Consider the following 24366-nt stretch of genomic DNA (forward strand, 5'->3'; position numbering starts at 1 on the left):
GAAATTTGTGCAAAGGGGAAAGCAGAGACGACAATGGGGTTGCTTTAATTTCTCCATTCTTTTTCTATCTTATAAAGGAGCCAAATCCAAAGTGACAAGTCAGCTATTGTCAAGTCAGCTTCCAACATTTTCCAAATAACCACAAAAAACATTGCATACTTTTATTAATGAGTAACAATAAAACAAGAATCTGTGCGAGTTAAAGGAAAGATGATCGGACCTGATGTCAGAACGTGAACTCATTTAATTCAATTCACTTTATTTTCCAGAGTCAAATTACAAATTGGCCTCAGAGGGCTTTACAGTCTGTACACATGTGAAATCCCCTGTCCTGAAACCCTCAGACCAACACAAAAAACGGCTCTCCCGGGATAGAAAGAACATTCAAGGAGGACAGATACACAGTCCAACTTCTGAAGCCTTAATGGAGAGGGATAGTCACGCTGCCATGAGTTGGCAGTACACCAGATTTCCAGGAGAAGAAAGAAAAGCAACATGTTCTATAGGGGTTTGACCTTATAGTGTGTGATGGCCATTCTCCTAAAAACGTGATGTTTTGGTTTCCGTGGTAACTCAGCTCCCCAAATTCTCCTAGACATCCACGTCCCTGTTTTTCTTTTTCAGATGTGCTAGCGAGGTCTATTTCCTTACGCTAAGCTAAGATAACTGGCTGTTGGCTGTGTCTTTATATTCAACATACGGACATCAACGTGGTGTCATTCCTTTGAAGTATCGCTTAGCACGAGAGAAAGTTTTAGCATTTCTGAAAGCGTATCTTAATCGAGTGTTTCGTCTTTCAAGGGGTAGGGTTATGGTTAACTTAAAATATCCCTCACTTCTCTTCAGGGTAGACTAAAAACATTCTTATTCAATTACAGTTGTGTAATGTAGTATCTTACCATCCAGCATCCTTCATGCTGTGTATGGGCCTAAATGAACATTTCGCTCATAAATGCTTATTTCTTTTCCAAACTTAATTTGCATCCGAGAAGGAAAGGCAGTGATGCGACTTGGCTTTTTTCATTACCCTGTCACGCTTGGAGTTTGATGATTTTCTTTCTGAAAATTGCTCTCAAAATGACCCGTCCAGTGACAACACAGAAAAGCACAAACACAGTTCACATTGCGAAGGAGGTCCGTAAACTTTTATTTTGGAGAGTTGTTGTTTATTTCAGAATAATCAGCTGAACAAAAAACCCAAAATGAATGGACATTTCCCACTGGATTGCATCTTCAGAAGGCCAGACAACGGCAGGAATCATATCAAAACCAAATATGTCTTTGAGGAGGCATATTGAACGTGGCTTTGCCTCTCTGTTTGGCCTCATGACTACATGCACGGATGTCAGGATTAAGGCTGTAGGCGAGTCTGGTCGAGGAAATGATACTATCTCACACAGCGTCAGGGTGAATCACGCCACGCGGTACGGTGAAGACATTCAATGCCTTGTGTTTGGACCACTGCTCTGCGATAGCACACTGCTAGATCCCGCTCCCTGCAAAACCATCCTCAAAGTGGCAAATTCATGTTGCTTTCGGTCGGACGTTTTGATTCACCCACGTCGTCTCCCCCCTCCCTCCCCGGGGAGTATTGTTTCTTCTCTCGGTTTACAGAATATCACAATTTATTGCTCTCTGCGTGCCACAGATGAGAAAAAAGTGTTCTTCACCTCAACAAAGCTTTCTCGGGATGATAGAATTTGATTGTAGCTGCTCATCGGGTGTTTGCGATACTGAGACAAGGAGTGAAATAGTCTTTCATAATTTGAACTACACTGCAAACCGCAGAGCTTTTTCTCCACTCTTTTTAACGGGAGTTTCCCGTCTCTTATTTTTCACAGAGCAATACACAAAACATTGTGATGAAAACTCTCTTTAGTAGCCGCTGTCACAGGTTAAACCAACAGGCGCCGGCAGAACAGAGGGGAGGGGGGTGATGAACAGACATTCTTTTAAAATGATCTAAATTCATGCAGATTAAAAACCTTTTAGCAAGGACCTGAATGGCACGCCAAAATTAAATGTGGATGTTTGGTTTGGTTTAAAAGGTCAAAAGAGCATCCATCCACTGCTGTCGTGTTTCTGCAGTCTACAAAACTGCACCAGAGGGGAGGACACCTGGAATGGCCTTTCGTCATTTTGCATGCTTATCAGCATTATAGTCTGGACTATTTGCGTCAAGAAATATAATGATATTCAATTTGTTGTTGAATCAACATGAACCAACATACAAATGTTGTCTTTTTTGACATATATAGTGAAACAAACCAGAGTCTGTACGAATCGATTGCGATTAAATGACTACTTAATGGGACGTGGGTCATTTGCAGTAACGCACCGAGCATGTTAGCGCTTTGCAGCTTTCCTGTTTCCCGTTCTACGGACAATACGTTTCCTTTTGGGATTCCCTGACATCACAGTGATTCCCAGCTGTTGCCAGGGAAGTTCTCCTCCACAGCACCGAACCACAGACCATGTTAGCAGCGAGCTAGCAAACATGGCGGCGTATTCAGCAGCTAGAGCTAGGCATTTTTGTGTTGGCGTGGAGTGAATACTGAACTTAAATGTCATCAAGTGGAAAAGGAACACTGCTTCAATGAATGCCAAAGTTGCTTTGCACACATATATATGTATCCTGCTCATTCATGTATGCTAACATATTAGCCAGAACATGTGGATAGAGTGTTGACAGCTGATCAGTGAATGGAGGTTCAAAAGGATGCATCCATCACTAATATGAGTTACCCGCGTACATTTTCTATTGAGTGAACTGAGCTGTGCCAAAAATAGTTTCAGTGTAGGTTGTGCACACAGCAGCTTCCATTTCACTTCAATTGCAGCCAGTCTGTGTTGCATTCAACAAAAATAGTTTTATCCCAGATCCTGGTATTTTTTACATGAAGAGTGTGCATGTGTGTGTTTGTTTCCCTTACCTGCTATGTCCGACTCCTTTGCATTCAGCTCTCCTTGCTGCTGCATTGGGTATTACTGGGATTTATTCGAGCCCCTTTATCTTACTGTGGAGGAGACAACGACGACACAATGCTTCATCATCTTCAAAATCCCAGTGTACCATTGGCCTACTTTGTTTTAGTGTCAACGTTCAATTACAAAAGACATCAGTAAAGCCATCTCTCCCCCAAAATATGCAGGTGTATGGAGATAAAATGAATTATTAATTTGTGAAGTTGTATTTTAACCATTTTAAAAACCAAGGAATGGTTTAAATGTTGTTCTGTTTAATTTCAGTCTTCCCTTATTTCCATGCATCCGCCACCTCTCCGTTCCCTCCTCCCACATTGCCTGCTGAACTTTTCATTTAATCTTCAACAGATATCACGCCCTCCTCTCATGCCTTCTTTCTGTCCCTTCTTGCTGTGAATGACTACCGTCTGCTCCGAGCTTTGGCTGCAGTGGTTGATGTCGCTGGTCTTGTTGATTGACACGTTGCTGCTGTTGTTGTTGTTGTGCTTCTCGTTGCAGACGGTCTGGCTTGATCTGCACCAGAGGCTAACAGACACTGATGGTACCACCAGCGCAGTAAGTAGACACTGAAGGCACAAGCATTGTACGTCACACTGCCACGCACAGGCCCAGGTGCATCACTTAGTGCTGCCCTACGAATGCCAACAACTAGTGGAGCAGAAGCTCAGGCTGTGTTACGAGGCTGGGACTTAGTGGTATAATTAACACCGGCGCAAACCTAGAACGGTCTAAAAATAATCTAGGTCTCACCGCCTGTCCCATGGGCTGTGATCTTCTGAATGATTTCCCCGGGTAGGTGCTTGTTTGGTTTTGCTGTCTAGACCTGTTTTATCGTCCACAGCAACAGTTTATAGAAATTGGGTATTCTGTGGAAGAACGAATCTTCACATCATCCGATATCCAACACCCACAGAGAAAACAGCATATTATCAGCTTTGGAAACATGCTGCATATTTTGCTTGTGTGATATTTTCCAAGATAACGATCAAGGAATCATAATAATAGCCGTGGGTAGTACGTGGGCTTTTTCTTTTTGGGTTGTTTTTGAATTGAGTGATAAATCAGACTATTTTCACTCGCAGAGAGGCTCAACTATTTGACACCGTTTTCCAATATTGTTTCACCCGAGACCGCTATCACACACAGAACACCTGCCTGCAGTGAAGCAGAGATATGAGAGTGGCAGCAAGATGTTATCTTACCGATCTAAACGCCTGTAACGTAAAGATAAAATACTGATCCATCACGTTCACATGCACTTTACACAAAACCCTTCTCCAACGCAAAGAAGTGATTTGAGAAAGGTAACTGCATTACAAATAAGTGTGGGGCGTTTTATTTATGAGAGTTGTCGGCATAATCATAATAATCACTACCAACGAACCACTTTTCACACTCGGCGCTACTGAAAAAAGTATTGTGACTTTGTTAGAATATATTTAGTCACAGTTTTTATTTTCAAAGATCCGTTTTCGTCACGTCTTACTCTTGGGAAAAAGGTTGTTAACGAACATTTTTCATCATCGTTTTTGTCAAAACGACAACAACACTAATTTACAAAATTAACACTAATTTACACCAACTAACAAACGTATCATTTGAAAATAAATTCCATGTCTTCTCGTTATTCCAAACATGCATAGGCATCATATCCCTCAGAATGGTCGAGCCGGGTATGCATGATTTGTTTTTGTAAATCTCAATCATTAAGGAGCCAATTTGCCTACTACTACTACTACTACTGCGGTCAGCCATTAAATATATAAAGGCAAGCTCTAAGTTAAAATCCCCATTAGGCCAAGTTGTTAGGTAAACAACAAAGAATACTTAGGTTCTCCTGCAATTTCACAGCAGCTTTTACTACAAGGGACCATTACACTTGGCTGTGGATAGTGCTGGCTCACCTTTCTTTTATTCATCATTATATGTACCTGCGGCCTGCATGTTGGAAGGATAATCACTCACTCATGACGATGCTAATAGACGTTGCCTATTATATTCACCATCTTAGTTTAGTCTGGGTAACAAATAGTGGACCAACCGGCCAACATTCTCTCCCCTCGAAAATGACATCCGGCCCAAGATCTGTATCACAAGGAGTTAAGAATCTGATCTTCTTCTGCCTGCAGGAGACGAGTATAATAATAATCCATTGGAGATTTTTTCACAGCAGTCGGGCCACTTATGGCTCCCCATTAGTGGCATGCAGTGAGAGAGAGGCTTGACAAAATGACACAGACCGACACAGAAAGGTTTTCATAAGAGGCCGCTTACGTGCACTGACAGTCAGAGAAGTTATGATTTTTCTAAAACAGCATGTCAAAGCTACCCCATAACCACCCAAAAAGGGTTGTGTCTGAAAGCAAGAAGGCGAGGAGGAGGCAATTTAAAAAAACGTAAAAAAAACGTAAAATGAATAAAAGAAACCAATAAAAATAATGGACTTTAAAGTGCTTTTAAATGTGATCCATAGCCATGGCGTCCTTTTTATTATTACATCAGCTCGTCCTAAAACAGTGGCGCCATGAGGGCTGCCACCTCCCCATGATGTTCTAAACTACACCAATGTCACAGCTTTTGGCAGCTCACAGGGTTCAAGTTTTAGCTCATGACATTTCAACATGCATTGAATCGTCAATCTCTCAGGCGCAGCCGCCTCACTGCAGAAGAGAAGCCCTTAAGTGTAGGCGGGACTTTGAGCTGATGGCTGTAGCTGCCGAGACATGATCTCTTTGTTAATTGTACGTTGCAGTGCAGTTTTTCTTTAAAAACTAGGTTGAGTGCTCCCTAATTAGCTCTTTCAGGAAGCTGTTGGACCCCTTGTATCTTGTCAGCCTGTAAACTATATATCATCCAATAAGAAAGTCCTTTAAAATGATCTTTTTTTTAAATTACGCAGAAACTACCAGAAAAAACTGCCTCTTGTAAATGATGTGCCCTTTAATTCTCAAGCGTGGAGCGTGTGATGTTTTATGTATTTGCATTTATTGAAGGCACACCTCAGTGATTAATCCCAGACTGTGCTTCTAAGCTGTTGTGCCATATGTTGGAACAATATGTTTTTGAAACCAAGGGAAAAGGGTTATTATGTAATCCTAATGTCAAACGAATTAAAACAAAATACAAAACTACTAAGAATGTGCTTCAAATTTCATCCACCTGTCACGGTTCCTTGATGCACTTCCCATTCCCCCTGAGCTGTTACTGTTCCTCAGTAAACTCCCTCTCCTGCTTCTAAACACAGATTACTTTTAACAAGGTCATGCTTCTCTTCACCTTTACATTGTTTTAGCCTTCCAACGGCCCAATTCATCTGCCCTGACCCTCCTTTCTACACTAGAATAATGTGATTCTCCATCATCTCCCTTTAAGTCCTCCGTTAAAGTAATAATCCCTAGTCTCTACACAAAGACGCCTTGGTGAGTCACTAATGGGATAAAAATGATAATAATATAATATGGTACATAAGAGATACTATAAAACTGCAGTGGTTGCGCTGAATTACCGGGTGCGCTTCATTAGTGGTTGACACTTGACGCAGGTAAATCAATCACATACTCTGTATCTTATCAGTCTTTTGATCCTATGGAGGCATAGCAGATAAAGGGAGAAGAGCAATGAAATAAGCATACGAGAAAAAAAAGGCCAGAGGTGAGTAGGATAGATTCAGGGTAATAAAAGTGAGATGAAAGAAATGAAGACAAGGAATGAGAAAAGGCCAAAGGGACACAAGCATATTTCAATTTCTTAGAAGAAAGGTTCTGACTTTTTTCTCAGCAGCAGAAAGCTGTCAGATACTGTGTTATTTCCTTGGGTTTTCATCACGACACATAGCATCACTACACAACTGTTTGTCTAAATGAAATACCAAATTAAGTAGAAGGCACTCAGCACAGAGAACGAACCCATGCCTACACTCAACTATTTCCCCATTTGCAAAGCTGCAGCCACTGAACTATCTTTGTCTCCCGGGTTTTATCTTCCAAGAGAGATCACATGATTGCACTGATGTTCAAAAGCTGACCTACATATTGTAGACTTCCACACCAGCACATGTATTCCAGACTGAGGGGCTAGAGCCAACATAGCAGTTTAGTGAGGCTGTACTTGCTCCCCCTCAAGGTCTCAGTTGTTTGATGTCCCAAACTCGCCCTTGAAATCCGGAGAGCAGAAACTCTTGACCTCTTCTTTTGCTGAAGACTGAAGACTCATCTGTTCAGTCTCCCCCCTGCTCGAGTGGAAGGAATAAGTCAATCAAAACGGTTCCTCCATCTGCCATTGTCTCTAAGAGGTTTTGCATTGCTTGAGCTCAACGCTAATCCCAGCCTCCCAGACATGCTGATGTTTAGCAGGTACAACCTGTACTGTCATGCTACAATTTGGTGAATATCACTTTGACACAAAGTACAAGTGAGGCTATTGGCAGTGAGGTTGGCTCTGCGGGTATTTGAACCTGCCTCATAGTGGCTCTAAAGGAAGGTTTAAAGTCATTCAGATACCACCACTCAGGAGCAATGTCCCATCTACTGTACCAGATACTGAGAAACATGGGCATGGACATCGTGATTAGGCTTCATCCTATCACGTCAGATCAATGCGATCTTTCCAATCGCTGCTGAAAAAGGACAGCTTGGTCTAATCTGGTTGGCCAAACAACCAACCATGCTTTGCTTAAAATATTGTGGGTCTACAGAACATTAATCCTCGGGGCGAAATTTTGTGTAACACTCCCTTTGACACTTTAAGACATCGTGCCAAACAGAAAAAGAGGATTCTTTCCAAAACCATCAGCAGGACAGACCAATAAAAAGACTAACAGATGAATAAAAGGCAATGTGATGGGAAAGGTGACAATGTCTAGAGGGAAAATAATGTGCGGTTAATGAGTAAGAGCTCCTGCATATGGATGGAATATTTGCTATATGCTCCGATAAGCTGTAGATAAACACAGAGTTGGGTCAGAGGAGTAGGGGAGGTTCACTTTGAGAGAAGGGATGCTCTAAAGAACCTCGTGAAAAATAAATCAAAAGACTATAAATATGGATATTACCGTATCAGCAGGTCACAGCAGCTCCTGCTCAGGTGTGCAGGCTCTTTGATCTATCCATCATTCTAAAGCACCAATGCTGACTCAGACAACGTGTGAATCTATGATACATGCCTTCTTACACTAACGGTACATTTCATCCAGCAAAGTGCTCATTCTGTCATTTGGAATTATAATATAAAGATTATTATTTGATTATAATTTTAGCCCCTAATTTTGTAGGGAGAAAAATCAACACATGAATTTTGCTATTCCCCCCCCCTCCCCCCTCGCCCAAAAAATATGTATTGTCAAATTTTGAAAGGATTTTGTTGGTGTTTGTTTACAGTAAACACAGCATGCAACTTGCGTGTCTGTGTGTCAAAAACACAGTTTCCCTCTACTTAAATCGACTTCAAAGGAATGTCTATTCCCTCTCGTCGTAAAGATTGATTCCACTATGTATGTCAAGAAATATTAAACCAAAGCCGTGAGTCAGATAGCAGAGCTCAAAGGAACCGGAAGACACTCCTTCTGCCAACTGTAAAAATGTAATTAAAGGTTTCCTCTCCTCATGCTACGTGTGTAGTGTGCAGACATGAGAGCAGACATGAGGGGGGTATCTCAACTACATCTTGGCAAGAAATCACAAAAGGGCATTTTCTAAAATGTCTATTTTTCCTACAAGTTGAAGCGGGGAAATGGTTGTTTTATCTGTCAAATGTGAAAACAAAATATGACATTTATATGGCGCTCTATTATTTAACCAATAAGTGTAGTTTTCTTTCATTATGCTCTTTTCTTGATGTCTCTTGTATTTGATTATATTTTGGCAATGTGTCAACATGTTACATGGTATCCAAAACCCCAATTCCCTTTACATCCAATCCTCTCAAATCACATTATGATTAAGAAAGATATAGAATAAAACATGTGCACAGGCAAAAAGTTTTACAACTGTGATACTAGGGATATCGCATCTAAAGATATCCATTTATATTTCAGAATTGTAATGAATAAACCTCTAGCTGAAGCTCATATAATCCTGCAACACTTTATTATTAGAAAACCTACAGCAATCAGGAACATTTGTGAGGATGGTCCTTCAAAACAAACCTGTTGTATTGTTCCGGAGGGAGGATATGTCCCCCCTCCCCCCCACTGAGAGGTTAGAGCCTGCCTCCTTTACCTTTGATATGGTTTGAAATGCAGGAATTACTGTTCCCCTGAATATTTAAAGTATTCCTCTGCAGGGGCCTAACCTGTCTCATTGATGCTTTGGCAATAATGGCCGTACTGTGACACATATGTAGACTCAAATGCGACCAAAGCTTCAATCTCTGCAATATGAAACATTCAGTGTGTTCTTTGCTATTGAAACATCCGTCTGAATTTAGAGGAATCATTTCACCAACTGCTTCACAAAGATTGACAGTGATGCATATTTACACTTAAACCCCTGCTGGCACCAGTGTGCCTGTTATCTGCTGCTGAGAGTCGTCCCCAAACAAATGCTTTTTCCTCTTGGAATCACTTGGAAGTTGCTGACAATGAGAAAAAAATAGAAAGATGCAAATAGTACAGTGCAGATGTCCACCAGGTGTTTCTGCATGACCACATCTGTTTTGTGTAAGTGTTGGTTAGAAGAGATCTGGATCTTTTCAGGGCCTCTTGTCTCGGTGTCTGGATGGTGGCACGTGGTCCCTAAATGGCCCCAATCCCCTGGTGACTGTTTGAGTTCTTGGTGCTGGATATTGCCTCCGTAAATTCAATAATTGCTTTGGTGAGCTTTAATCAACCACAACCCCCTCCCTCTGTTACTGCAGATGTGTGCAGGTTTATGAGCGTGTCTGTTTGTGTGTGTGTGGGGGGAGGGAGGCTCTCTTTATTTATTCTATATATTTGTAGTGTTTTAACTAAGCCTTTATGGCCTTCCCTCTGTGTTCAAGTGACTTCATTGACCGTCGTGTTGCAGACTCGTATCCAACTGACCACCTAATGTCTTTTTTATTTATTTTTTCCAATTAAAGCCCAGTTGGTTTTCTTCCTGCAGCAACAACCTTTATGCTATGATCAATATTGATTAATAAAGCAAAACAGTAGGCTCCCTTTGAACAACCAACAAGACTTCTTTTAGTGAATGCAGCAGAAGGTCAGAGGTAATAAAAGGACAGGAGTGGTCCAGAGGAGGAAGAGAAGGGATCAAAGCTCGGACACGCACCAAACACATGAACACAGCACAGAGTCGGCTATTTTTGGTGAAGTTGGTGCCTTTAATCATCCAATGGAATCACAGCACACCACAGCGAGGCATTGTTTGTCTTGAACATCAGTCCAAACTCCTACCAAACAACTGCACTACAGCTTTCTCACATAAGAACTAACACCTGGTCTGGTTTGCACGTTTTGATTATCTGTGTGTGGTGGTTAATCAAGTGTCGCGGATGCGGTTTTATTTGTTTACCTCGTGTTTTTAATAAGTGAGTGTGGTGTGTCTCATTAGGATCAACAGGTGCGGATATACCCACGATTCCTTTGTCCTTTGTCCTGGCCAAATCTCGTGTCCTTTATAATTTGTTTTTTTTTAAATAGAGGTAATTCAGTAATTTTAGGACATTGTTTTTAATTGTAGTATGTGATTCAGAGTGGAATACGCTGTGTTATAAATTCATCTGAGTTCTCTGCTACTGTGGCGCACACACACACCACCTCACTGAGGAACCACCCTTTGGTTACACACACACTTGCAATCAAAGACATTTGGCCTGAAAGAATAGAGAGTGGGTTATGAAGCAAGAGTGGGCCAGAGAGAGCTTCACACAGCAGAGTAGCTCTGGTGAGCAGCTGTACGGGCAGGTTGCATCAGTGGATCAGATATCCTGTATGTGTGTCAGAGTGTGAGGAAGAGAGGGTACCATAGGGGTGAAGACACACTTGCAGCATGTAGAGAGAATGTGTTAGTGAGGCAGAGAGGGATAAAGGATTGAGTGAAAGTAAAGGGGTGATATTTCTGCTGGTATTGTATTATCATGACATCAGTGGCAGCTGCCAAGTAAGATCTGTGTTCTTTATGACGTTTCCATAGTAAGACACCGATGTGTACCCGCTAATGAGAAATTATTAACATCCAAGAATACATGAATATGCAGGCTGCAAGATCTGAGTGGCACATTACGTATTGATTTACGACTTTCAAGAAGCTTTTTGGAAGTTACTTATTTGTGCAGGTAGAGAATTCCCCTCTGTAACTTCCCCATAAATAGCATTGTGTCTAAAGACATTTGTTGTTGTTCTAAAAATGAATGAGCAATCCTGCAGTCCCTCAGCGCGGTAGTACATTATGAAACCACAAAGTGTTCAAAGCAGACGTTCACACTAATTTCACCAGGCAATTTGGCCCATTTCACTTGCGGCAATAGCTCAGAGATTGAATTTGAATACTCATCTGAGCGCTGCACGCTACAACCACCGTCTGGCTCCATTAACTAATGCTGTAACTTGTTTTGTTGTTTATTTTGTGTCTAGGTTTTCGACGTTAAGAGGTGATTGCGGTGCCTGCCTGCCACTTGTTAGAGGACTGTCATTCCCATAGATCCAACAGAAGCCAATACCCACTGCATAACATTAAGGATTCAGCTTGTGAACATAGTAGGACTGTCAATAGATTAAAACAAATTAATCACATATTTTGACACTCATTAATGGCGATCAATGAATGTTGTTGTTGTTTGTTAATGAATTTTATTTCTAAGGACTAAATCTTAAAAGTAATGAGTAATCACTTTAGAAAGCATGTATACACTGTTGTTTAATTGTTAATGTTATTTTAAACACAAAACTACACACATGTGATCATCTTGGAGAGAGAATTCCACCGGGTGGAACATGTTGAACTAGAGGCTCTTCCTGCCGTCCTCGTGCACTTTGCTCTCAACTCTTCATCGTTTAAAGTGCCAAACATCTCCCCACATTTAGCCCGGGGTCTTTTAGGGCCTCAGTGGTGGTCCTCTGCAGACTGTGTGCCGCGCAGGGTGACGTTAGAGATGGATGTTGATGTTGAGCAGCGCTTCGTTTCCGCGGTCAAATTCCGGTTTAGACCGGAAGTAAACAAAGTTACGTTAACTACGCTAAAATGTTTTGTCGCATTAATCTCGGCCATTTTATTCGCATAGATTAACGCGTTCATGTTGACAGCCTTGGGCACTGTAGTGGCATTTAGCATCCAAAGTACCACACATTCCTTTTGCGCTGGTGAAAACCAAAGCAGAATTTAAACAAGGATTTGCGGCCATTTACAGCCAATTGTTTTCCAACATGTTGGGAACAACTCTTTAGAATCCATTTCTAAGAGGATTTTAAGTATACACATTTCTTTGAACATACTTACTACTTCGAGCCGATTTAAAAATAGTCCCTGGTCCTTTTCGTAATCAAATCAATTAACCTAAAAATAAAAGGACATCTTAGCTTGTCATGGTGCTGCAGGCCACCGTTGTTCTGTAAGTGTGCAGCTTATGTTTGTCATAAGGTATTTATTCCTCTCCCACTGCTGCAGAGAGCAGGTCGGGGTAATGTGAACCTACTGTAGTCAGCCATCTGGTATTGCAGCCCAAGGGGGAATATGCAAATTCTCTATAAATAATGATGGATTTTTTTTGCTTTTGCTATTTGAATAAATGAGGGAATCCTTGAGCGCAGTGGGAAAAGTAGGAAGAAGGAGTAGTGAGGAAATCACATGGGGGGGATAGAGCTAGATTTTAGAAGGAAAGAAAAAGCAAAGGGAGGAGAGGAGCAGTGGGTGAGGAAGGCTCAGGAAAACACCCAATCAGGAGGTGTGTGGGGAAATGCAGGGTTCGATAATGAGAGAAGGTGTGAAAAGAAGACCCAAATGTGGTATTTCCTTGTTCCCATGGTAACGCTAAACTGGTACCCCCTCCCGTCTCTCTCAGCAACACGCGTTCACATATATTTCTATTTCATACCCAATGGGATAACACTCCACACTAAAGTATGCTAAACACACACACACACACACCCATGTTTCACACATATAGAACAGTACATGTGTCCTTGATAGATGGAGATAATCTCTGAATTCTTCATAGTAGTACTTTAGTTGTCAGTGCAAAGGCCCACTGATGTGTTCGAGGGGGAGAAAGAAATAGAGGATGACATACATTTGTAAATTGTCCAATTTGACAAACTTTTATATCATTTACATTTTCCAGTATGTGTCCTCGATAGCACATAAGGATTTGGTGGATTGTCCCACATAGTGGAATATTTCTAACCTTGGTGCCTGCAATGACGATTTTAAAAAATGTTCTGTGTCAGACAGTGTTTAATTATTTACTATCCCCACTTAGTCACCGTGTACTGCGTTCCATCTGCATACAACTATGCCTTTGAATCCATGACTTTGACTTAGAGTACGGATTTGAGTATGTGACAACCTTATTGGAGATACTGAGCCTCTCCCGTATAAATTAGTGTCCCTTCTGACTGTTCAGCGGTGTCCTGCAAGGAAAATGGTTTAAATAGTTTACAGCTGGAGGAAATTATATTACATATAAAAGCAGCAGCAGATTTTATTTAAGATGATGTGTAATAACTTCACTTTAAATTAAAATATAAAGGTATTAAATTGAGTGGAAGAGAAATGATAACAGGAAGTAAGCTATGACTTGCATGTCATGATCAACATAATGATGTGATGCAGAGAACACAGTGCTGGAGAACACAGTGCTGGAGGTAATTCATTTAGTAGGCATAATGCAGTACACATCGATTAAGTATGTAGTTTGCAGTGTGTTAGTGTGCAATTTAGAACGCAGCCATGTATTTACCTGTGCATGTTCATTATGTCATCTATTGTGAAAGCTCAATGTAGAGCTTAAACTTTATGAAGCGTCTGACCGGAGCGTGTGCGTATCTCCAAACAGACGTTTCAGTTCATCGAAACTGCAAGCAATATTTATTTAATCTCAAATGTCCTGCATTTTGGAGAATTTCACGGAGGGGGCTTACACAGTGTGGCTTTCAGCCTGTTATGGGAAAAAACTTTTTTGATTTCATTGTACAGAAACCAAGACCTTGACGTCTGTCAGACGAGGCGTTATCCTTCAAATCCCACTAGCGCACCAAATCAAGACTGTTCATTACCACTTAAGTTTTTCTGTCACAAGTCATTGCACAAAAGGTTCATAATCTTTATTCATCTATTTTATGGTTGATACATAGTCTACGTTCAATGTCCAGTTGTATCCTTCTGATTGTCAGAAGAAAATAAAGGTTTGTCAGGACAGTCAGTTTTGTGTTGGGAAAATAAAGGACCAGTGTGTAAGAAAAGGTCAACACGTGGTTAGCAATGTGAGGCACACAGAGCCAGAGAGCCGTCACCTCTGCAGGGCCACAGGGACAGGGGGGAGCAGATGTAATCGCACTGATTCGGTCAGGGAGGCCGCATGGTTAATGGAGTGCGAGCGATTAGATTAGCAGAGGCTGCTGGGCAATGTAGTGTTTCTAATTGAGTTGATAGGATGTCTGCGTGTAAGGTGTGTGCGTTCATGTCTGCACAGCAGTCATAAGGCTGTCAGGTGCTATCCTTTTAATACGCCCCTCTGCAATCACGGCAATCACGTATCGCTGTAGACAAGCAACCAGGTGTTTGCAGCTAAATGTTGCAGTATCTTTTTTTGCCTCGTGTCACAAATTAGAGTAAATGGCAGCAGATGAACTGCGATGTCAAGAGATAAATGCCAATAAAACAGACAATCAATGTGACAGATGCACCCTTATGCACAAGTGGATGCAGATGTGATGAATATATGGGAACAACCTGCATGATCTGGAGATAATATTTTGCTAAATATAGCTCTTTTTTACAACAAGCTATTTACAGTTAGACAGCAGCTGCACCACTGATGTATACTATCTGTCCCTATGATATCTGTAGTCACAATACTTTGTAATATTTGAGGACACGGGTTAAAACAAAACAAGACCCTGGTGAGAAAAACAGCGTCCAGCCCGGGTCACCAACAGAGTAACCACAGAAGGAGCAGCAGTGATTTCTATCCACATAAATAGGATTCCAATCATATTTGTATTCTAGAGGAAAACCAGGATATTTGACTTAAAGGAGGATTAATGTTGAGTAGAAAGGGCTAGGTGAGGTGAAAATAAAGTAAGAAGAGAGGAAGACAAGCCAAAGTTAATGGATTAACATATAGTTTGGTGGCTGGATACTAAATACCGTCTCAGGGAGAATGGAAAAAGACAACAACCTTCGGCTCAGCTGTCAACAATTGTTAGTGATTTCTGCTCAAGTGTAGTGCTGCTTATGACTTTAGTTCATCCCTAAACAGTCCAATGAGGCTCAACTATTGGCGCCATTTCATTCCATTTGTATCCGATAGCCCTTGGGCCTAACATGGTTAATCTTAAGGATTGATCAAAATAACTACCCCGATGGCTTCTGAAACTGAATACTGATAAGTTCCGCGGAGTAACTTGACCGGTGTACGGATCACATTTCAATCGGTAATCAGGAGACTTACATTTCCTCTCTCCTGGAATTCTGCAGCTCATTGTGTTCTTGTCTAATTGTCTGTCTACAAAGTCTTCAGATTTCAACAGTAAAAATAGATGATTATTGTTATTTCCATTAAGTTATGATTCTGTTGAGTGCTCTCTGTAGTTCATCTCAAATAACATTAACATTTGACAAAAAATGTGTGTGTGTGTGTGTGTGTGTGTGTGTGTGTGTGTGTGTGTGTGTGTGTACTGTATTGCACTGTATACAGTAACAATCAACACCAATGCAGCTGCATGTCATTTCTTTCCTCATGTTTTGAATTGGATTCATACAAATAGTCACGAACGATCCTCCGGACCCTAGCTGCATACCACCTCAACACACGCACGCTCACACCTTTCACACACTGACGTTTTGGTTACATACTACTGGGTCACTGGGAAGGAGCTCCTGGACTTCACATTGAGTTAAGATCATTTTTTCTCTTCACACAGACAAACACAAAGGTCACCGGAGATGTTACATTATACAGTATGTGTGATAGACCAGTGGCTCTCCAGGAAGTGTCCATTCAAACATTACCATAGGCTCTGTGAGATCATGAACATTTGCTTTTTTCTGCACAGGAAAACGTAGCTTCAGGGGGTGCACGGCTTTTGCACCGCAGGTGAATAAAGGATCTGCAGTTGAATCACAAAGCTTCTGGTACTTGCACATGCTATCATAAAGCCAGTGCGGAAAGTAGATAACAGCGGAAAGTCTGGGATCACCAAGGCCAGAGGATTCACATAGGAAACCGGGAATTAGTTCCAATCAGCTGGTTTTAAGCAAACACACTTGGCTGCAGCATAATTTGGTCCGCACTACAGTTGTAGAGAAAAAGAAGAATTCAAAATGGGAGAGAAGCTGACTTTGGTCCTTTGGTCCTAGTCGAGTCTATTAGGCCATTATTTCATGTTTTGTCATGCAGAATAACTGCTAATGAGTTTCCCAGAAACCCCTAAGTTCACATCTCTGGAAAACACAATATTTAGCGTGTGGCTTTTGCACAGTTACAACATTTCTTTGATCAAGAACAACCCAACCGTACCCTAGAAACATAAAGAGTTTTTCCTGTGCCGATGTGAGGGTTTCGGGACAGAGGATGTTGCATGTGTACAGACTGTAAAGCCCTCTGAGGCAAATTTGTAATTTGCGATTTTAGGCTATACAAAATAAATGAATTGTTTAGGTACAGGTTTAATCATTTAAAATAATAAAGTAAATTAAAAAGTCAAGTAAACCTTTATACAGAACGTATGAACATTTCTCTTTGTATGAATTTTGCTTACACCTATTTACTTCCATGAATTCTCAACATGAAATTGACTCTGCCTTCTCCCGCTCTTCCTCTGCAGTCCTTGCTCCTCATTCGTCACGAGATGGTGGTTTCCCAGAAGAAGCTCAGCGACTTCTGTGACGCTCTGAAGCAATATCTGAAGAATGTCTCCGCTCAGAGAGACTGCTTCCAGTAAGTCTGCACATCGCTGGGCCACAGCGCAGCACCATAATCATACTCTTCTTTTTAAATATTTAATGTGCTCCATTTTTTGTGTCAGGGCCTTTCTGTTTTTCTCACGTTGACTTCCACCTCAAATATGATCTCCTCTGTTCTTTGATGTTTGAACATGGACTGTATAGCATTTTTGTGGCTAGTTCCTCTTCATCCTTCCTCAATCTGAGGTCAAACCGCATTAACTCTCAAGTGGTCTGGATCGGTGATCTATTAATAGCATAACCAATGCGTATAATAGTGTACCCTTTATTTAGTCTGATATACTCAGAACTTGCGTATTATAACGTTACTTTACCTACAACTCTGAGCTTCAGGGTGCTGTGGATCAGTCTTAATATCCAGGAAGATTTCTTTCTGTGTGCATACTCCAGAGACATATTGTGCATGTAAGACCTTGGCAAGACTCAGAAGATGTAGCTCTGCTGCAACTCACAGTTTCTCCCTTACAGTTACTGGAGTAGACTTTGGAATACAGGGTCTGCAAGAGGGGCAGCGAAAAAAAGGCCTGACCACTCCATATTTCACATAGATTTGTTACAATGTTTAACAAAAAAAATACTCCAAATACTCTGAATGAAGAGTCAGCAGGCAGCATAAAATGGGCTTACTAAAGGTAGTCAGAACAACCACAAGAGGTCCTTGAGCAGGCAGCCATAACTGGCCATCCAAAACGGTGTGCAGTTTGCTCAGGGCGGAGTACGAGAATAGCCTTGGACGGACAGACACTTACTCGTGTACTCTGGGACTCACAGGAATGAGTTTAAAACCACTTAAATGTCCTTTAGGGGCAAAGCCCACACGTCGTTTCAGTCCAGAATCCCAAGTGTGACTTCAAGATCCACGATGCTCATGCAGCCTGACCGAGAGAGAGCACGTTTCCACAATGTGGGGGACAGCTGCCAGTGTTCACAAAAGAAAAAATGAATTGCTGCAACAGCTGCCAAAACCGCCTCTACTAAATATAGTCTTCACCGAGTCTTTGGTGCTTTGTAATCAAGGTGCATGTTCCCCAAGCAGCACCAAGATAGATGAACGGTGGATGAGGATGAGAATGAGAGATTGATTAGTTGATTTAGAGCTTCATTTGTTAGAAACATGCTATTTATCTTTTTGGTTACACGGTGCTGTGTAGTGCTCTCACGTCCCATCTTTAAACATCTGTTGTTAACTGCTGCTCCTGTGAATTTCAGCAACTGATCCCAGCATTGTCTTTGAAGCGTTTAAAGCATTGACCTTTATCAAATTGTCTGATTGTATTTCTGTGATGTAAGTTGACATCTGTCTGCTTACAGCTCACCGTAATCAGAATATTGAGACAGCACCAGATTCAAGACCAGAGAGAACTTTCCCAGTATCTACACAACCACAGTTACATTCTGTCCAATATTTTGGTTCATAACATGCAAAACATGGTAAACAGTTTATAAACCTGATAAACCACCACCTTCTATATAGATGTCCACCTCGTTGATGATACATTTAGTCAATTAAAGTCATAACCTCCAGGAAAGCAGGGCCTCAATGTAACAGGATGCATCAGGCATCATCCATTGTTATCCATCCATTGTCAAACACCCTTTTCTGTAATTACAAAAACCTTCAGGGAAGTTCAAGGTCTGGTTGCTAACAGATAGAAAGCAGTAAGTAACACTTGCTTCTCTCCTGGGGGTTAAACAGGGGTGAGTGATTCAGCCGGGGTCAGTAAATAGCACACAGAGGTGCAAGAGGACTTCAGATGACTAACATTATTCTGAGGATGCCGTTTGATTTTAGTGCCCTCTTTTTCAGTGGCATTTTGGTATGTGTCACTTACTTGGTTGATCGATTAATGTGGTGGCACCACGGTGCCTTTAGGTAAGGGAAATAAATGATGAGGAAAAGGAAGATTTGTTGATCGAGAAAGTCCGCTCATTTCCTCTGAACGGACGTTTCTTTTTTTTTGTTTGCCATGTACATTTCCTTTTTTTAATATTGCACAAACAAACCAGAATAGAGTTTATTTAGCCTCTGCCGCCCCTGATCATTATCTTTTTGGTTGAATTTCTGATTACATGCACAAGCACATCATCACATCCTCCAGCGGAGCTCACACAGCTCCAGTTATTTCTTTCAGTCATTTTCACAGAGAGCAGCAGTCTGCCCCTCCAGTGCCCTCCCCAGGTTCAGAGAAGAACTACCTTTTAGACGAGTGATGGGGAGTATTTCTGTTTGACATGTTATTGCTCGTAGTCATCTGCACACTGGGCCCGGCTGTCCGTTTGGATCATTTAGATATTTCTGCGATTCAGTAAATTTTTTACTGCTTCCGCAATGAAAATCAGAATATGAATTGTTGTCTGTTTTAATTGTTGAGCATCCATTTACGGGATTCAGCTGCTCCAACGCTCTCGCTGTGATGTCGAATAAAAATGAAATCCCACCCTGTTCAGGCAGCATCTGCTTCTACTGGCACCGGACTAGAGGCCTTTTAGATTTGGCACAAACTCTGAACATTGCCGTACAATGATTCATATGGCTTCAATAGTCCACAATAATCTTGTAACAAATCTTTTAAGACAGATGTTAAGACATTTAAAAGAGACGACAGTTAAGTGTCGCTTCGACGTCAGCGCGAGAACCAGACGCACACAGGACGGTCAGCGGCACGGACTGTACAAAGTGAACAAATATCTACAAAATATCCATAAAAATCTATAAAACGGGTAGATGAAATCAAGCACTATGGTTGTTGTGTATTGAGCCATAATATACTGTCCAGTCCACCTGTTTACATTTAGCTGAGCGTTCCATATCAGTGCGCACTCAAAAACAGCTAGCTTCTCTCCAACCGTTAGTCGTCATTTCAAGCTTGACAGTTACCAAACATGCTTTGTGTAAAGTTTGATATTTTAGGGGAATGATTTTTCATAGTTAGCCAAAGAGGACAATTGTTTTTTCTGACGGCGCACAAATGAATGTCGCTCTCCTAGCTAATCATCAACAAGCTAAGCTAACACGCGTGATGTTGCGGTGTGTTTGTTTCATAGCAACAGCCACACGCACAGGGACTTTTGTCCAGGCTACTGAGATGCGATGCGCGTCATTCGGTGCCTACAACTATTTTGTGCTGAAAGGCAACTTACTGTTTTTTAATGTCACCAGCAACCGTATTGTATAAGCAATAAGTTTCTCGAGGCACTACTTTATGGTCAATAATGTTACAGCGCAGGACCGGCATACACTTCAACAATTTATTATTGATGATACAGTACGGCCTCGAGTGCCTTATTGCTTAAGTAAAGAATGGATGAAGTGACAATAGGTAATGTGAAAATCGTAAAGACAACCGGTGGAAATTTACGGTGTGAAACATCACTGTTCTGCTTGAGGCGAAATGGAGCACTTGCTCATTATAGCGAAATGTGTTTTCTAAAGTGCTTCGTAGAAGTGACCAATAACAGCAAGCCTCCCCCATCCGCACTGACCGGGTCACACATTGTTCCATCGGATTATTATGGCCTCATCTTTAAAAATGGGAATGCAATCTTCGAGCCCTCATCATTGTGTCAAGCGCTGTGGCATCAATATTCACCATCTTTCTCTCTTTAAACCCAAGCTGTTATTATGTGCCCCCATATCCTCAACATCCTCCATCTTTCTTCCCTTATATGCACTTTCTCCACCTATCTCTTCTTTGGTCTTTCTCCCACCACCCACCTACCGTATGCCTGTATCTCTTCTCCCTCCTTCCTTGATCTACTTACCATTCTGTCGTAACTCTCTCTTCTTCACCCGTCATCTTCCCTACTATTATAACCCACTCATTGCCATTCTCCTCTGTCTCCGCTCCAGTGTGACTGCGGTGCGCCTGCCGGACGGTTTATCCTTTGTCGTCTATGAGTTTTGGGAAGGAGAGGAGGAGTGGAAGAGGTGAGTTTTCCTTCATGCCCTGGCGTCGGTCCGTCACTCATGGCAGTGTTGAGGGCTTTTTGAATTCCTTCAACCTGTTTAAACGAGCTAAAACAAGGGAGTAGAAGTCTTGCTGTGCTATTTAAAATGAGAAAAAAAAACAGGCAGAGTGACACCTCTGTAAATGTTGAGAATGTTGGCCCAATTTTTTAATTCCTAATGCACCTTGAAGGTATAAAAACAACATGAATGAGTGTGGACAATTATTCTTTTTGAAAACGCTTGCTAGTAAGCACTCTGGCTCCTTGAGAAGTCTTTCTCCAGCTGAGCATGCCATTTCTTCCTGCCATTGTTTTTATTGATTGGCGATGGCCAAATAAAGAGAGCACACTTTCTTCCAATACTTTCATGTGCTTGTTGGGAAAATTCCCCGAGCCTCATTTAATTAGCATTCTTCAGTCATTCACTCACTCCAAAGTTGCTGAGGCACTTGAGTTGCGTCAGGTCAAAATGATTGAGTAATGGCAGTGGGCTCCAGGAGAGGCTGCTTCTGCTCCACTGCTCCCAGGATCCAACTGTCATAAATATTTGAACTCCTACAGTAAAGGCTGGAGGCCGTGCCCAGCGGTTTAAAGCCAAGTGGGCATTGAGGTGTGGCCTTGCAGATGCGTTTGCTCGTAGACACACATGTGGTGTGAGTAACTATATATCTATATCTATCTGTGTGTGCTCTCTCACCCTCCCTTCTGATTCCAGGCACCTCCAGTCGGCCTCCAACAAAGCCTTTCAGCATGTGAAGGTGGATACACTGTGCCAGCCGGAAGCAATGTCCTCAGTAGCCGTGCCAGGTCAGTTAAGAAATACTACTTTTTACTAGTAGTCAAAGAAGCTGTCCAATGATTTTAGTTGGGTTCAGTCTCCTGGTCATGGGGATGATTTGCATGAGAACCTTTTGAGTTACATACATTCATAGAGCATTGTGGTTGCATTGTGTCAGGGTTGGAATCAGTGTATTGTAGAGGACGATCCTCTCGGGGGGGGGGGGGGGGGGGGGGCACGTTCCGAGGCGAATTCCGGACTAGACACCGGGAGTAGTCAAATTACACACTGCATCTCAGGTAGCTGCAAACAGTGCAGCCAGGGCAGACGTGGTTCATCGCACCACTCACTCAAACAAAAGGCTCAGTGACGCTCAGTTGTGTGTTGTTCTTGCATTTCCAAATACTGTGCAACGTGAATTAAACTGTATAGTATTACAGTTACATGTAGATGGCAGTAAAACACACAATTGTTTGAGGGGCAAATATATCAAAGCAAACAAATAGAATTGCCTGCTGTTGAAGTGCTATAAAAGAGCCACAACTTGATATAATTTTGAATGGTTTCTGTCCAATAAAAATGGTTAGGGAATGACACATTCACAATAATCAGTAATAGGAGGATACAATATTCAAAATCCATGTTAGTCCCACTGTTTGTATTAAGGAAAAACCATCCTTGGGTTCTGCTATTGTGTTAATAATATTGAGCCTGAATCCACAATGTAATACTAATTAAATGTACATTTTCAATTGGCTAATTTCTTTTACTGAGGATTAATTGTTTGGTAATAATATTTTCTTTGATATTTTACAACTAGAGACCAAAATCTTTTCTTAAAACAGTCAAAACCACAAGTTATTGAATATAAGAAATATTTAAAGCTGAGACACATTTGAGAAGCTGCGAAACAGGAGAAAATTGTTCAGCCAACACGACTTGATGCTCAAAGGCATTCTCGACAATGAAAGCAGCCCGGCACCAGCTGGCATGCATCCACGCTGTGCCGGTGACTTGAGAGGACGCCTGCACTTTCTTTCCTAGTCCAACTAATCTCTTCCTCCGTCTCGCCTCACCATGGCCTCTCTCTCTCTCTCTCTCTCTCGTCGACTAATTTCTTTTTCTGCCTCGCCAAATTCCTCCTCGTCTCTTTTCAATCGGTTTCCTCTCATCTCTCTCTCCCTGCCCCCCCCCCCACCCCTCTCCCTCTCTCTCCCTCTCTCTCTCGGTCTCTCTCCAGCCGCCTGGTGCAGTGTGAACAGGGACTGAGCATGAAGACATTCAACGCCACGCCACGACTCCGGAACACGCGCCTCTCCTTGTTTAACTGACCCTAAAACCTTCCCCAGTCCCCCCGCATTTCACCCCCAACCCCCACCCCTCTCCACCCTTCCATCGTTCAACTCTTTTTGTATGTACATGTTTACACAGTGCAAATGAATGGTGTCAACTGCAGTGAAAATTGAACAAACAGTGCATTCTACAGTGTGAGATTACTAATTTTGCTGGCTCAAGATATTGGATTGTGTAACGTTCATGTTTCAAGTAGCTTTGGGCCACTGTAAAGTGGAGTTTGTCATGTAGCAAGGACCCTGGCGTTGAGTTATTCATGTAGCAGTAGCGGTTTTTGGGTAGAGCATTTTGGAAGCTGGCTTTTTTTTTTCCCACGCCTGTTTGAGGTGACCACAGGTAGCACATCTAGTTAGCCGTAGCTGCTCATTCCACATTCGCTCACACACAGTGTTCCAATGATGACACATTTGTTTTCTAAGTGATCCAATGCGTCTGACGTTATTCTCACATCAGCCCTTCTGCACTAAATGAGGAACACACCTCGTTTGCTCCCGATCTCAGGAAAACTGAATGCTTGATTTAGCTTGAAGTGAGTTAACTGGCTAGCAGCTAGCTAGAGAGTTAGCCTACCTTCTCTAAGTCTCTACGTACAAAATCTGTAGTTTGCAATTGCCTCTGCACAGTAGTATCGCAAATCTACTTCGCCCAATAACGTTCATTCATACAATGTAGTAATAAATACAATACCCATGAACATAATGTCACTTTGACAGCTCTCCAATGGGACGTGAGGACAGCACCATCGTTACACTTTGTCTTTAATTGGGACTAGTACAGCCAAACCCTATTTTTGAAAAAAACTCTGTTTTGGGGTTTTTCATTTTAAACCAAATCACATTTTAACCTACTTATACAGAGAACCAGGGTTACAATCATAACTTTAGATTTGAAATGCTTACTGAACAATTTCAGCTTGTTCCCATCAGGTAGGCTGCATTTATGTACAATGGCTGCTGTGGGATTAATGTCTTTTATAATCATGTGTAAATACAGCACATGTGTTTAACAAGCAAAAGAAAACACTGAACCCAAATCTTTGTGAATCCACATAGTACCATATCAAGTAAGTCTTCACAAATATTTGGGTGTATAGATGATTCTGAAGAGAGACATAGTTAGCTATTTATATTTCTTCATGTAGCTTTTATCGCATTACTTTAGTGTTGACCCTCTGAACAGGATGATGGAAGAGAGGTGAGATGA

At 41.7% G+C, this 24366-nt stretch overlaps 1 protein-coding gene across 2 annotated transcripts in view; it reads left to right on the forward strand.

Annotated features, from left to right (window-relative positions):
* Nucleotides 1–23703, forward strand: part of necab2 (N-terminal EF-hand calcium binding protein 2) — an 83242-nt gene extending 59539 nt beyond the window's left edge. Inside the window, exons 9-13 of one of the 2 annotated variants that reach the window (XM_037451120.2) lie at nt 3484–3540; nt 16946–17058; nt 20935–21012; nt 21748–21839; nt 23051–23703. In XM_037451120.2, the coding sequence (XP_037307017.1) occupies nt 3484–3540; nt 16946–17058; nt 20935–21012; nt 21748–21839; nt 23051–23079 (369 nt within the window). In that variant the 3' untranslated portion in view covers nt 23080–23703. The remainder of the gene's footprint in view (nt 1–3483; nt 3541–16945; nt 17059–20934; nt 21013–21747; nt 21840–23050) is intronic. The other variant, XM_037451121.2, reaches the window with a different exon arrangement.
* Nucleotides 23704–24366: the final 663 nt, after the last annotated feature.

This window comes from Pungitius pungitius, chromosome 6 (genome assembly GCF_949316345.1).
Source record: "Pungitius pungitius chromosome 6, fPunPun2.1, whole genome shotgun sequence".
Lineage (NCBI taxonomy): Eukaryota > Metazoa > Chordata > Actinopteri > Perciformes > Gasterosteidae > Pungitius > Pungitius pungitius.